This window comes from Chelon labrosus (assembly GCF_963514085.1).
Source record: "Chelon labrosus genome assembly, chromosome: 15".
In the NCBI taxonomy this organism is placed as follows: domain Eukaryota; kingdom Metazoa; phylum Chordata; class Actinopteri; order Mugiliformes; family Mugilidae; genus Chelon; species Chelon labrosus.
The window spans coordinates 3,782,057-3,798,471 of record NC_140348.1 but is presented as its reverse complement, the minus strand read 5'-3'; the positions used below and the strand labels follow the sequence as shown (position 1 = coordinate 3,798,471).

The 16,415-nt window shown below is 41.6% G+C and overlaps 1 protein-coding gene across 1 annotated transcript in view; it reads right to left on the bottom strand.

Annotated features, from left to right (window-relative positions):
* Positions 1–16,415, bottom strand: part of atrnl1a (attractin-like 1a) — a 270,092-nt gene that overhangs the window by 98,454 nt on the left and 155,223 nt on the right. The window contains exons 26-27 of the mRNA XM_084562309.1: positions 13,030–13,091; positions 4,649–4,727 (exon numbers count right to left, since the gene is read on the bottom strand). Of these exons, the coding sequence (XP_084418435.1) occupies positions 4,649–4,727; positions 13,030–13,091 (141 nt within the window). The remainder of the gene's footprint in view (positions 1–4,648; positions 4,728–13,029; positions 13,092–16,415) is intronic.

Here is a 16,415-nt window from a genome sequence, read left to right as displayed (position 1 = left end):
CCTTTAGTGATGAATAGTATTGTTAGGGAATAGTTGAAATGGTTTCTTCGTTTATAGATTTCAAGTTAAAATGTCTTTTTATGAGATAAAATGTTTGAATAAAAGGCTGAAAGTTTAATAGTAGGAGGTAAGTTAAGCAAAGGACTAGTAGACTGCTTCTAGATTAATCAAACTTAAAAAATAATGGTGTGTCTTTGAATTTGAAGCCCTATCTGGTGGTAATCGTCTCAGTGAAGCGAACGTTACATAATATAATCGACTGTTGCTATATATTTACTGTGACATTCAGTACAAAGTGGCGTTCAGCTTGAACAGCACATAAACTGATCATTAGAAAGAGCTTTGTATATTACAATAGCAATATTTATATGTTAGATCGATCAGACCATCTCTCCCCCCGAGGAACCTGACAACAACAGTTTATCTCTATAATAATCAGGTCGGCTCCAAATAAATCACTATAAAATGAAATAAAAAACTTCTCTATTGATTAGCATTGTTTATTTCTCACTTGGTGGTGCAGTGTAAGAAGAAGATCTCACTGTGACAAACTTCTGTTAAAGGACTAGGATGCAGTGAACTATGATTTTTATCTGAAGAGTAATAGAAGACAAACTTAAGGTTCCAACAAATCCTAAAATTGCTCATTTAAAGTACAGCCTTTAAAGGAACCTATGTACGTAGCCTATGCTGGTGCACCCAAATGCTCGTCGGCGCAGTGTCTTTTTTTCCAGTCGGGTTAATCTTTGTTTCCACTTCCTGCTTCACTTTCAACAATGGCGCAGGTACATTTCTGGGGAGATGCACGTCAGGCTACGGCGCTAGGGTCTGGTCTGACGCCACATCTACGGCGTCAAATTGACACGGAAGTATAAAACTGCACATAAGGGTCCAAAGGGTCTCAGGGTGTTGAAATCACAACATCTGTCAATCAATCCATCTAACTCAACCATGTCAGTTGTTAAAGATATTGGCAACATAATATCCTTAAAGGACCAACAACTAAGAGTGATTAAGGCATTTGTCGAGAATGACTTAAGGCTTAATGTTGCGTACATGCTCTGATTACAGCTCTGCTTAGAGGACTCTCCAATTGCTTGCAGACGGATGTTTTTCTCTGTACCAGTTGAGTCACGTCCTATAATGAAATCCCGATCACATGTGAACAGTATCCTCTTCACTACACTACACATCAGAAACACACCCCACGCTTGCTGGCGTCTTCAGAAACGGCAGAGGACGATGGAAGGTTAATATATTGTAATTTAGTCATAAAGAGGTTTCCTTGTAATTTTATAATATTTCTGATGGAAATGTTGATATTCCCAACTTTCTAAGCCTTTCATTATGCCTTTGCGTTTCCTAAATTATGTTATAATCATAAGCTTTCCAAACTGTTAGTCTGGGATGGCTCTTAGACGGCAACAGTTGCCTAGCAATAGTGTTAGAGCTGATGTTACCACTTTTTGAGCATTTTGAGTCCAGAACTTCACGTCATCGCTCCATTTGCAGGCACCATAAGACCTACAACAACCAAGGTCAATGATAAAAACTACTTTCGCTGAAATTTCGCACTGTCAGTGTAAAACTACTGACACAGTTGTAAAATTCATGTAATGTGATTTTTTTTAATTATTATTATTTTTTTTATCACCACTATCATTATCAACGGGAAGAGGCTGCAAGAACACAACTAAAGTATTTTCCTGATATGGACAGTTTGGTTTTCCCATCCACCAGTATCTGCTTCCTTGTTTGTTCTCTCACCTATAGGAGACTCTACCTGTTCAGATGATCAGATATTTCCTCCCTCTCCTCCCTTATTTATTCTCTTCTAAACTTGTTTTTTGTACCACCAGGAGATATGCCCCTATAGCCCATCATATTCATTAATCATTAATCAAAGGTCATCGTTTTGATTGTAAGCTACAAAAAAGACCAGATGAAACTGGATAAAAAGAAATATCCTTCCTGTTGTTGAGAAAGGGATTCTCTCATTGACATAGTTTGTAGCTGACTAGCTTACAGCAGCGGCGACATTTTTAGAGTAACTAAAGGATAAATCCAGGAAGAGCTTGCTGTAATGTAATGAATGTGAACCAAATTCATTTCTGAAATGTCATGTCTCCTTCTGAGGCTGGCTGTGAATCATTACTCGGCAAAATCAACAAAAGGTTTTCTCTTTTTTCTTCAGTCAGCTGCTGCTCAGGCTGCCCTGCAGTGAGGGATCACATTCTGAGTGCCTCCTTCGTGTCAGATGAGATGAATTAATTATGCGGCAAAAAAATAACTGATTTCATATTGCATCAACTGTATATAATGACTGGAATCACTGGAATCCCCAGAGGTCTTACAGTGATTTCACCATCAAAGGTCCAGGTTTTCATTCATTAGATCCCTGGTTGTTTAAAGAGATGTTAAAGGAAGAATAAGGGAGACTCAGAGTGTGAAAGAGAGAGACAGAAAAACGGGAAGTAGAAATAAACAAACCAACAGCGAATGCAGCACTGCGGCTCTGCTGTGATATGAGACCAGCTCTCATGAATAATGTAGCCGGGTGGCGACCAGCCTGCAGACTGCCAGAACACTGCTCGTCACTACTGAGGAAACAAGGCTAAACAAACAGCACGCTGCTCGGGTCACAGGTGGCTAAACACACATGCATACATGTATCAATCAACCACGGCGCTGGAAACGCACACACCTGGGAACACAAATACACACAAATACACACACACAAGAAAAAAACGGGACGTTCAGATATAGACAGGAAAGAACCCAAGCCAATATTTCGGCTTTCATTTATCAGCAACAGTTTAGCACATTATAAAATATTTAAGACAGATGCTCCAAAAACCAAAAACTTCAACCCTGCCCTGGATGGATTTTCTGGCAACGCAGCAGACACACAGTTTCAAACTGTAAACACACTGAGATGGCTGAACTGATTGCTGAAAAATGTAATAAAAAGTGGACTTTTATACACGATGATGCAGAGCAACATTGATGGATTTAAGCTCAATAATCTCAGTTGTGTTATTGATTTTCAATATCAGTTATCACCAGCCAGCTGACTTACACATGATGTACACAAAGGGAGAGAGCAGCAGGGATGTGGCGAGGAGACCACAGACTGTTAAGGAAATGCAATGAGTTGTTGTGATGAAAGGAAAAAACCTTTAGAGACACGTGAATAGGCATCTAGGTAAACTAATCACAGCTTTAAAGTGACTGACAGTTGATTTAGCATGGAGCGGCGGCAAGAAGAGCTAGCTCTGTTTATACCCTAGCAATATTTTCATTCTTCTGCTTCTGTCACTAGGAAATATACAAGAAGGTTACCTAAGCAACCAGAGCCTCTACTGTCCACTACAAAGAGAGGGGAGACAAGCAGGACACTTTATATGTGGCCGTTGGTTTTGTGTGTTTGATGTGAGGTAGGTAGAGCAGGGGGTTTGTCAGAGCTGTGTATCTGAGGAGAGATGACAGCCACATCTGGAAACGGTGCTGAGAGGAAACCTAAACGGGAAAGTTACTTGAGGAAGGAGGAAACTGAGTCAGTATGAGTCTGTCACTATGAGAGGACCACTAGTGAAATGCTTAACATCATACTATCGATTGGCAGTAGAGGACCTCTGAGTATTTTGACTGATTAAAAACTGAACAAAATTGTTTTTAAAAAATGGATCTGGTGGCTTATTTTGCATTTTGTCTTCCTCATCACTAAGGAACAGCAAACTAGCAAATAACTCGTAATCTGGAGGGTAAAAAAATCTATAAAACCAAAAACAATGAGTTTACAGTATTTCTGTGTATTTGACATTGTGTTTCTTTATAGCTACCTTGCACCAAGACAACGTGACAAAAACCAGAACAACAACTTCCCTCGGTGGGAAGTTCTCACCACTTAAGCAGATTACAAATCCCCCTCACTGAAGCCAATTTTCTTTTTTTTCGAAACACCACAAAAGTAACACAACATGTCGCCGTCATTTAAACCCTGGAAGTTCATTTACACATGAAAGCAGCGGCGGCATAATGATGGCAGAAACCAACACGTGTATTTAAGCACAATAGTTCCCCGCGGTACATGGGTGGATTACACCAATAACAACAGACTATTATCATGGCTGCTCACAACCAACACGGATTCATCCCTGATGACTGAAACACAAAACGCTGGAAAATAAGTGCGTAGCCAAGTGAGAATGGGTTATTACTGGATAGAGAATAGACCCAAAAACGTGTCAGGGAGCAGAGCTGGTGAATGGATTTGGGGTGTAAATTGTGTTTTTGCGTGTGTGCGAGTGTGTGTGTGTGTAGGAGGGTCAGGAGTAAATCTGAAATGATGCGGCATCTGTTGAGGCTTTAAGTGATATATCACTCCATTCCACTCCGTTTAGCATCACTTCGTCTGCGTTAATTGGTTCATGAGGAGCACTAATTAAGGGGAATGGCCTTGTTTATCGTCACGGCGACGCTCGGGTGGAATGGGGGGGGGGGGGGGGGCGCATCAGTGTTATGTTTGTCTTCATTGTGGCAGCTGCATTAAACAGCTTAAGTAGCAGCTTGACAACACTCCACATGTACTTTGTGCAAACGTATGCCTATATACACACAACGCAACCCAGACGGTGCCATGTCCTACCTCTCTACGCCGCGACGCCCAGCAGGTCTGTTTGACTTTCCAAACCACAGCGGCCACCAGCAGCAGCGACAGGAAACAGCTTGAGAGAGGAGAGACATGAAGACAATCAGTGCAAAATCAATGGTTACAGACACGCGTTCAGTATTTCTTCAACCTGATTGAAATCATTCTGTTCAGAGACAGTCTGAAAGAAATATAACAGAAGAGTAAGAAGTTATTTTCCCAACTTTACTGACAACACTGAATTCATTAAACAGAAGAAGAGGTTTCCATGTTTTCAACATTGCTAACCCACATGGATTCTGGCTTTGTTCATCTTTTCAGCTGTTTGTTTTGCCACCTCCGTGTCTCTGTACCTCCTGGAAACTCGTCAAGTCACTTGATGTGTACCCCACGTGGAGCAAACATGCTCAGAAAGAATGGATTTATTCCAGCCAGAGAGAAACCAGCAGATTTCTCGCTCAGGTTAGCTTTTTAATGTCATTTTAAGCTCTGATTGGATGGGTTGTCCCAAAACGTGCCTTGAGAGTCACAGTTAATTTACCATAAAACCACTTCATTTGCAGCTCATTATTTGGACTGGTTACTTTAGAGTTTTAGTGCCATTTCAAGTCATAACATTTCTCTAGCCATTAGTCAATAAAGATCAATGGGAATTTTTTTATTTTTTTAGGTAATATGATTTTTTTTTTTTTTTTATTTTCTGACCAGGAGTGAGTTAACATGATTGCTATAAGCTAATATTTGTGTCATTTTAACATTGGGATTGGGCAGAACCCTTTTAAATATCTGTATTTTAATTAAATATGTATCTGACTCCTTGAATTAACTTTTTTTTTTTTTTTTTTTGGTTAATCAAATGCAATGACAGCGTTATTGTACATGACGTGACATATGTAGTATGTAGTGACTGGGCCTTTCTGTGTGGAGTTTGCATGTTCTCCCTGTGTCTGCGTGGATTCTCTCCGGGTATTCCGGCTTCCTCCCACAGTCCAAAGACATGCTCATTATGTGAGTGTGAATGGTTGTCTGTCTCTCTGTGTTGGCCCTGCGATAGACTGGCGACCTGTCCAGGGTGTACCTTGCCTCTCGCCCGATGACAGCTGGGATAGGCTCCAGCAGACCCCACGACCCTTCACAGGAATAAGCGGTTACAGAAGAAGAAGAAGTATAGAATCAAGCATATCTGACTGATCTTGGTCTTGGGCAGAAATTGTTACTCATATCAGAGTCAAAAGAAGTTCCTAGTCCATAGTACAATCTTAAGGTAAGTGAATACAACTCTTGTATAAAAAAACAGAAAAGAAAAAAAAATGGAGCTTCAACTAAACAGCGAGTAAGGTAAAAGGTTTTTAAAGGTATTCAACCAAATTACAGATAGCAGGAAAAGCAGAGTCCAATTCTGACCATGAGACATGACATGACTGTGTACAGTAAATAAGTTTGTAACACACTTAAATGCTACAAATAACTCTGCTCACTACTTAGTCATAGTGTTAAGGGTGTGGGTACATCACTCTGTAGTTCTCAGCAGAGCAGAAAAAAACCTCACACAACCACAATACAATCACAGAGCAGTATCTTTACACTAATTTACTGCCCCCCAGCTCTGGTTTCCGGAGAGCAAAGACGACAAAGGGAGGGAGAAATTCTCAAGAAATCTGCAGCAAGATACAAAACCGCAGTGACCATAGGCAGCTGGGGATTTCAGGACAGCGAAGGGCAGCGAGAGGTCAACGAGAGACATGATGCTCTCTAACAAAGAACAAGGTCTCGTGCACACACAGACACACGCAGAAACACACAGACACACACACATGTGGTTTTAAAGTTCAGTGTCTTGAGGGCAAAGTTATTTGGCCAAACACAAAGCTCCTCTCTCAAAAGGAACTTCTGACAAGAACTCAAAACAAGCGCACCCAAAGACTTAACAACAGGAAGCCCCTGAGAAACTGCTGAGGACAGCAGCTCCCGAACAATCCTCCTCTTCATCTGTCCGTATGTGTGTCAGTGCGCGCCCATGTGTCCTCCTGCGCCTCAGCGTGCACATGACAACATTGTAAAGGGTATTAGTGTTGTAATGAGCGTGACATTTGCAGAGGCAGAGCGCTAAAGAGGCTGCAGTCATGACCTCTTCAATCCACTGTCGACCTCTCGGCTGCATTCAGAAACACAACCAGGAAATCCCCTCCGGTGATGAGGACAAGATGCTCATTGCTGCGAAATGAAAATCTTCCGCTTTCAACAATCTTATCACTCACTTTGTCAAGAATCCAGCATCAGAATGGAATGTATTTGTTGGGTAAAAACAAAGATTTCTTTTGAAAAACGTCCTCCCTTTGGAGCCAGCACGCTGCTGACATCTTCATGGACACACTGGGCCAGACACCTGATAGGCACAGACCTCCATCCCCCAGAACAATTAAAGCAAAGACAAACACGGCGCAATGACTTTCCATCCGCTAAATTCTAAAAACCCTCCGCTGGCTGGGATTCAAATCCAATCAGGCCCAAGATTCCCCATTCAATCTGTTTTACCTCAGCTCACCATTAATGGGCCACAGGGCCTGAGCTGAGCAATCTAACCAATGGAGCGGGGTGGCTAATTGTCGCTATTACAGAGGCATTAGGGAGGAGGGAGGAGGAGAGAGGAAGCGGGAGGAGGTGGGAGAATGGGGGAGCCCTGTGGGTTTGTTAACACTCCACTGAGCCTCTTGATAGGTTTAGGTTTAAGACCATTCGGCCACAGGTAAGAGGAAATCGAACTGATTAAACAACAGGGGGTGTGTAAGAACGTGAGGGAGCGTGAACACGACCGCGTGAGATTATGTTTCTGCTCTCTAAGCGGTGCTGGCTGGTTTGAACAAACGGAAAATAAAAATGGCAAAAGCACGATTCATATGACACGAGCACAGCACAATGGAACATCTGGACCCCGGCAGGCAGAGGCTCAAAAAAATCAATAAGCTATTCGCTGAACATGAGCCGCAGATAGCACACAATCGGATACAGATTTCCATCTGCAACAAGCAGCAAATGAACTCTCAGAGACGCGACGGGCCACGCCGAGGCCTCCAGTCCTGGGAGAGGAGGATCATATGAGAGCTAAACGCCGTCTTACAATCGGAAAGCTACTTTACATCCAAAGAAACTCTGTGCAGCTGCAATCTGATTCAATTCACAGGTTTCTAATTCGATTAAATATTGATTTATTTGGAGCCGTTTCAGTTTCCAAACTGTTTTACTTAAAACTAATGCTGTCCCTGGTTATAGAGAATTGTGGTATTTCCACAATATTTGACCTCTAATTTCACATCTTTTGTATATCTTTACTTTTGTGCAGCTTGTCTCTGTCATCGTACTCTTGGAATACATCAGCTTTCAGGCTTGACCGTGCTCTCAGAGTTGGAGCTTCTGCCATGCTTTGGATCTTCCTCAGATGTGGACTAATCTCATTGCACGGCCTTGCAAAATTTGGAAACAGCAATCAAACAGTCATCAGGACTTTATGAATTGATACTGAATCTTTCAAAACCAGACCGGTTTGAATCAGAAAATGTTTCTTAACCCCAGCTCTATTCACAAGTAAAGTCACTTTGAACAGCTCCATCTTGTGGTATTTGGGACCTTGCAAGTGTTTGCTCACATGGATGGAACACTAATATATTGTAATTTAATTGTAAAGAGTGTGGTAACATGGAAAATGTAGCATCAAGTAACACGGTCGTTAGCTTGCTAATTGTTAGGGTACTTTCACACTACGGGCGACAAAAGCTGCAACAAGGTCATCATTTATGGAGGGATCTGGAAGCCAGCTCAACATTCATGTATCTCGCCCAACATGCAGCAACCAGTGGCACATTGTCGCTTTATACTGCCGGCTTCCATTGAAAATTCATTGTAGCTTGTTGCTCTCTCACCATTAGCCTAAGTGGCTTCTAGTTGTAACAGTTACCACTTGAACAGCAAATATCTTCTGCGCTTGACTTGCCATGTCGTCAGCTCATGAGTTCCATTTGAAGGCAGCTTCAGGAGGATACTTAAAAGATGTTTCATTCGTAGCCGTTTCATCTGCCTGCACTTAAAATGTGTGAATCTGATTCCCTGCAAAGTCTAAAGATAAAATAATCACCACTAAGCTTGCATATTTGAATAAAGCCCTCTGAGTGCCAATTTGTTGCAAATAAAGCAACTCAGAAACCCGAGACAGATTAGAGAAATGAAAGATATTTGATCAAACAGACTAAAGCCTCCACAAAGAATGCTGCAGTCAATGGATGTTGATGGTCATTTGGAGAAGAAGAAGTGGGCGAGCGCGGGGAGTCTCATGAGCCACTTAGCGCTGAGTAGCTTCTCTGCTGTTTTGGGAAAAAGGGAGAGAAAGTGATTGCTAATCAAGCCAGCGAGAGCCGGGAGTAATTGGTCAAAGCTGAACTGCAGTGTCACCAATTAGCATTTGAGATTGTGGAGAGCAGAGACATAAATGCAGTTTAATTATGGCCAATTTCTTTTTTTTTTTCTTGTCCACATTCAGGGATGAGGACGACAGATGTAGGGAGGGTGAGACGGGAGGAGAGATTTTCAGCTTTTGAGGGAAGATTTTACAGTAGCACAGCAGCTGGACTTCATTTTCTAAAATATTTCTCCAAATTAAATTCGATCCTTTGTGCTATTGTAACGTTATAATAGATTTATAATGATATCATTGTACAAACAAAGACTAAAATAATGAAATGACACTGTTAGCTGGGCTGCTTCTTGCGGCATCATTTGATTCGGTAGCTTTTGAGGATGCAGCTTCCATTCTGCTTCGTATTTTCCAGATCTGATTCGCTGTCAAATTCTCTGTCATTAACGAAGCCAAACAACTCTTCAGGCGGCACTGGAGGCAAACCTATCGCTTACAAAATGTGTTTATACGCAACTAATTTGCTTCGCCAAATTGATTTTGGGGGACACATAATTGCCCAATTACTAAATTAATTGCTAAATATTGAAGAGAAGCCGGCGGATTCCCTGACACGATCAGGGCAGTGTTGACTTTCCCAGTGTTTAACCAAGACTAACCAAAAGCTTTGATTTGCCTTAAACATACAGGGACTGGAAGGATGCTAATCCCATTTTAGAAGTCATGAGAAAAGCAAACAGAATTTCCTCGTTAGGGTTAATAACAGATAATGTGAGAGAATTTCCATAAAAACAAAGACACAAAGACAAACATTAACATATTATCGGAGAGAACACACACACATACACATCTTTCTTTTCAGTCTCCTTCCTTTTGTTGCATATCTATGCTGTTCTCTTCCCACAGCCAGACTGTATCTCATCATTGTGCCTCACACACACACACACACACACAGTCTGATTAAAGCTTGGTTTACTCATCTTTAATGGATCTATGCGGAATCTACACCGTAGCCTATAAACGTGAGCTTTGATACCTGTGAGCTGGTACGCCAACATCATCTGTGATTACATCCCTACAACGCTAGTTGGTGGTTAGTCAGCTGTGTCGAGTTTCTCTGCGTGCTTCTAAACTGAGCGGCTCATTTTAGCCGGAGCGAATAAATGCACGGTTACTTCTACTGAAATCACTGCAACGCAAAAGAGAGATGTCGTGTAGGAGGCAGGCGCAAGGAGAATTTTCTGTACTTGAGAGATTCGAATGAAGAAATGATTTTGTAGCAGTCACAGTTGTAGTAATCTTTGTTGTAGTTATATTTCTGGGGCGGTACATGTCGGGCTACAGTGTAGGGCACAAAGCTACGCTGTACCTGCAGCTTACCAAGAAGATGATGAAGGTCTGACACAGACACATGAATCTAGCTCACACACACACCTAAAGTAGAAGCTCATTTCTGACATACACACAAGATGAAATCAATGCAACTGGACTTGGTTCAAGATCTAAAACCCAAAACCTAGCTCTTATGAATACATATTAAATGTAGGACACAGTTAAAAGCAGCATGACAAAAGTGCAAAGGACAGAATTTCTGCCCTGGATTACATGATCCTCATATTTAGCCCTAGTTGTTCTAGGTTTAAGATTAGCTAACTCCTGCACCTCCTGAGGTAAATGTCCTCTGAGGAAGAGAGGCTGCTGCTCATTATTTTTTGGGCAGATTTAACCATTCAATACAGCGCCTTCCTGTCAGCCGCACAGCGGTTCCTGTGCCAGACACTGATGGACTTGAACAAGCATCCCCTAAAAGGTTTATCTGCACGTAAGAGCAGCCATTACCTGAACTTTATACTATTTAAATAGTTGACAACCTGACACTTTAGATGAGTACTTCTACGTTTTAGCTGCCCATTAGGAAAAAGTCACTTGTTAGTAGCGAGTAATTGCACTTGAGGATGAGGACTTATTTGCTGAAATCACCCAGCTATGAAAGTTTGTGTCAAAGCAAATTCTAAAAATCTTTGATCTTAAAGAGGCTGAACCGGTCAGTAAAGGTGGAGATTCTGTGATAAATATATGTGGGTTTGTTTGTGTATGTGTGTTCTATTTGTGTTAATGTTACTGTTATATAAGGAGAGGACCTGGATACCTTTTCCACTTTCTAAAAAAAAAACACCACATTATATAACAAGGGCAGGAAATAAGCCAACAAGATCTAGTTGTAGCACATAACCTTTTCTCACTGAGATTCTGGTGCAGTGCAGCAGAGTGCAACTCATAAACAGAGCAGTGACTAACACACACTCTCTCACACACACACACACACACACACACACAGACACACCAAACTCTCCCGGCAAAACTTGACACTGTCCCCTAATGATGACATCATGCCTCTGTGCTGGCCTAAAGGTCGCTAATGTCCGGAAGCCGGCCCTGGGCACAAAAACGGCTCACTTCCTCACATGGCTGCACACTGACACACACACACGCTCTCACACACACACACACACACACACACACACACACACACACACACACACACAAAGGCATGAACACAGTAAAGAGATACATGTGAACATATACAGGAAACGACACACACACACACAAACACACACTTGTCTGGTGTTGTAGCTGAGTGACAGTATGTTGCCTGAAGACAGCAGACTTCATTCCAGACATCTTTCCCAAAACACTCTCATTAGATCCAGAGTCTGTCTGCAGGACTGTGAGATGCTCGGTTTTTAATGGGCTCCATGTGATCGGAAACCAGGAAGGAGGCAGGAATCAGCTTTTCAAATGTTTGCTTTGAGATATATTAGAAGTTTGCACTGATTCATTTAAGGTTGGTTACTCTCCCTTGTGGATGTGCACACGGACTCATGGCTGTTCTTATTATAGTACTTTCTAGTCTGCCTGGAACACGGATTTCATACATGCAAAGCAAATTGGCATCTATGTATTCAATGCACGCAGACTACAGATCCAATCAAAACTGTAACATCCATGCAAGAAGGAAAAGAGGTGATTTGCCTTAAATCTATATTTCTGGCTTTTCACACAGTATCCCTTCAATTTTAGCATTCATTTTGGCTCCAGCACATGTGCACCTGGTAAGTAGCTGTGACAAGTCTGAGCAGTCCCAACAGCACTGTATATATAGCATACAGAGTGCACAGAGGATCGTGTGGTACTATTTGGTGCCAGAATTAAGACCCTTAAAAACTGAACACACAGTGACATAATAAGCATTAACTATTTTAAAATGTTTTAATGCCACATGTTACCTCAACACTAATGATGGCTTAATGGTAGCAGAGGTAGCTAATGTCAGTGAAAGTAAATGTACTTATTTGTAATTTCCGTACATTGTCACTGTGTTGTTTTTCTGAGTTAGTGAGGTGGTAGGAATACAACATTCTCATGACCTTGTTCAAATGCACTGGCTGTTCAGAGATTTGCAGACTACTTTGGCGATATCCAGGTCAAAGCAATTGATTTTGTTTTTATATAATTGCAAAGCAGGTCCTACAGGTATGTAACTGTGACGACCAGGCTTTCAACTGTCACGTAAATTTAGCCTAGTTTTACATGAATAATTTATCAAATATATAACAGCTTGATATACAGTGTGTTTACAGTCACTTTAACCTAGATATCATAGCTCACTGCAAGACTTCTGTTCACTAGTCTGTAAAAAAAATAATGTCTCAGTTTCAAGTTTTCATTTTCTCTGGAAGAAATGTCCCCACGCGTCTCTTTTCTGTTGCTGAATGGATTCAGAGGGTTTACCAAAGCTGTTGGGGGTTAAGTGTCTTTGCCTGAGGCTGCTGCCACCTACTGTAACTCAGTGAGTTCAGGCTGCGGCCCAGCCGTGCAACGTGCCTCTAGGAACTGAACCCACTGAGCAGCGATCCCCGGCAAGGAGCTGCAGAAAACACAGTGCATAAGGCTGTCAGAGGAAAAAACGTACCTGAAGAAGGTGACAAAGAACTGCACCAGGTCCATGATACTGTTGTGCTGAGAGAACGCAATCTGTTGGAGACAAGAGAGGAAAATACATACCTGCATTTAATTTACTGTATACTGCCAAGGTTAAATGATCCATAACCGGTTAATCAGTGCATTGTATTAGACATGTGTAAAAATTTGTCACATTTAGCAAATAACATTTTGACATTTTTGAATCCAGAGAATTTATGCTAAATCTGAAGGGATTCCCCCAAGCTGTACCTGAGATATTGATCAGGTCCACAACAATGGGACATATGTGAGGACACAGTGACCTTTGGGCACCAAGTTCTGATCCGTCCTCGAGTCACATTCAAAGTTTGTGCCAAATTTGAAGAAATTCCCTCAAGGCGTTCCTGAGATATTGTGTTTTACAAAACTGGGACAAATGGACAATCTGAAAACATAACATCTGCTGGCACGGTGATACAATTATAGCAAGTCTTAAACGGACAGAGAGTGATGATTCTACTACAGCTGGGGTGTAAACACTGACTAAACATGCCACAACTTTCAGAGTGCTCCCCAGTGACCTTGCTTACCCTCAACATGTTACCTACTGATGCAGGGACTCTTACAGTTTCATTTCTGCCAAACACACACTCACATGTGTTCTCTATCTCTGTGCCTGACAAAGAACACAATGCAATCCTTCCACCATATGGTTTGTAGGTTATTATGAGATTAGCCGGTGACAAAAGCCTTCTGGCCTTTTGTGTTGTACAGCATTCTGCGGCACTTTGTTCAATTGAACAAAAGTGCTGGATGCTGCAGCTCCACTGAATCCACCAGCATGCCCCATCCATCAACATGTTTTTTTTGGGAAGCTGGCGCAGTGTGAGGCTCCGTGGTGTCCAGAGCTACAGATCTGATACGTGTTGATTCTTTAAAGGGTCAGTTCATACAACTGTTCATACCAAATATTTTTCTTCTTAAGCTTCTTACATACTCCGATAGAAGCGAGACATTTGTTCTTGTACTCAAGGAAGGCAAGAACAAGAACAAAGTTCGTTCTGGCCGGGTCATTTATACTTCACGATAACTCGAGTGCCGAACTCCAGGGAAGTCCTCATAGGGCCCTCCCACTGCAGCAAACGTCACACGCACTAAGCATTGTGGGAGGTCAGGAGATACACAACAAGAGACACTTTTCTCATTATTTTTGGATGTCAGTCAGTCGTTTTGATGGCCAATGGTCAATTTGTTCTCAGGGCCCGAGAAGCGAGAACAAATTTCTCAGATTTGAAAATCTGGACAAAGAAAATCAGAACAGTTGGAGGAAATGAAACAGCTGGGTTAAGTAGCAAAATATGTCTTTATATGAATTGGATGGTCTGGTTTCTATTTTTAAATTGTCTAATAATGTAGGAGACATAGTTTAAACAGTACACCCTACACTCTGTTTTGCAAGAAGCGTTATCTAAATTTCCACTTGTTTCATCAGCATACACGCCCACACACAAGTCCTATCACCATCATCCTCACCCCTCTCCTTATCCCATCCCTCAAAATATAACTTAGTGCAACCTGTCCCTATGAGCAGCTGTGTGTGTGTGTTTACCGTATGTGTAAAGCCGACTTAGAGAGATGTGCCTTGTGGCTACAGAGGAAAGTTTTGGCCTTCAGCTGTGAAAGAAGCCACTGGTGTTTAAACTTCCTCATGCTAAGAGGATTATTTCTGACAAAAGTAGCTGATTTTCCATTTACTTTTCTATTCTGTCTCAGCAAACAGTACAGTCCAGGTTTCAACACCAACAGCTGTATTGTCATATGTTCATGGAGGGCTCATCATCTCATCATTTGACTAACTGTGTAATCACGATGAAGCACTGCCTAGCCCTGACCTTACTCCTAACCCTAAACAGCTCATTTATCACTTAACCCCATGAGGAGCTTCAATTCTGTAGCCATGGCACAGGACATATACTAAAAGTGGTGTGCTATTACTACTGCTACTGAGCCAAACTCAAGTGAACCACACACTGATCAGGCTACACAACATTATTTGATTCCAGCGGGAGCGCAGTACACAAGAAGTAGTAATAGTAGTAGCTTCAGTTTGATAATCAGCGCTGATGTGAGCTAAATTACTGCTTGTCTGGAGGATAATCAAGACAACATGGGCAAAGGATGAGATAAAGTCCAGGAATGTTATGAAACAAAGAGTCTGGCGTGTGTTTCTTTAAAGGAAGGCTTTGCTGCAACAACAGACAGAGGCACAGTTTGTTAGGACGCATTAATATTCATTCTTATGTTTGTAAGTTGCAACATTGTTAAACAAGTAACTCTACTCCAAAATATTGTAGTCCATTTCTGACTAGTTCAACTTGTATTCAAGTGATGAACGTCCATCATTATGCACCAACAGCTTTCTAAAGTATTCTTATTTCTATTTGAGAATATGTCAGGGAACAAAAAAATATAAAACGGCTAGGTAAAGCTTAATATAAAGAAGATGCATATCATTTATAATGTTCAGTGTATTGGAACAAAAGCAGATGCTGGATGACAGTGATTTCAGGTTCCATTCAGGTTTTACTGTGAATGAGGACATTAGTTGTAAGACTTTGCTGTTTCGACAACTATCAACATCAAGTGTTTGTCTTCATTGTGAATCCAAAGATCAGGATCTAATAAACCCCCAACAAGGATGTCTTAAGGTCTCTTCAAATGTGGGTCAGTAAACTGTTTTGTAAGAAATCAGTTCACGTCAGAGAGACATGCACTCTGTTCTTCATTTTCCTTTTAAGCTAACTTTTTTTTAATGAAACTATAATACGATACGAAAGAGCTGCAGCTGAGGCAGCTGATGTGCAAATTAGCAGGTGGCATAACCTGACCCTCATGAGAGGTGGACTGTGATAGTGCATTTAAAATCATTAAACTGCCGCAGCTGTCAAATACAAAAATACAGGAATCACAATACAGTTGGCGGCGCTGTATCTGGAAGCATCGTCAACGTGGGGATACGTTTAAATGGCTTTAATAGTCGGAGAGGCTGTGTCTTTGTCTTCGGTGAATCCTCTGAGACTACTTGGGAGGAGAAGGGAGAAAGAAATGGGGCAGAATGGGCTTAAGAGGTTTACCAGCATTTGTGCAGCAGGTAAAATGGCCTGACAGTGAAAAACCTGCAGAAAAGCTGATTTTGGTCCAGAGGGACGAGGCATTAATACAGGCATCAGGGAGAAAAGAGCCTGGCTTTGCATTCAGGCTTCCAATGCAGCAGTTTACATCATTACCCCTGACAATATCAAGAGTTATTATGAGTGTACACACACAGCGCAAAATGGAAAAATAAACACATGCACATAAACCGTTAATACATGGATAAACATAAAGTGAAAAACC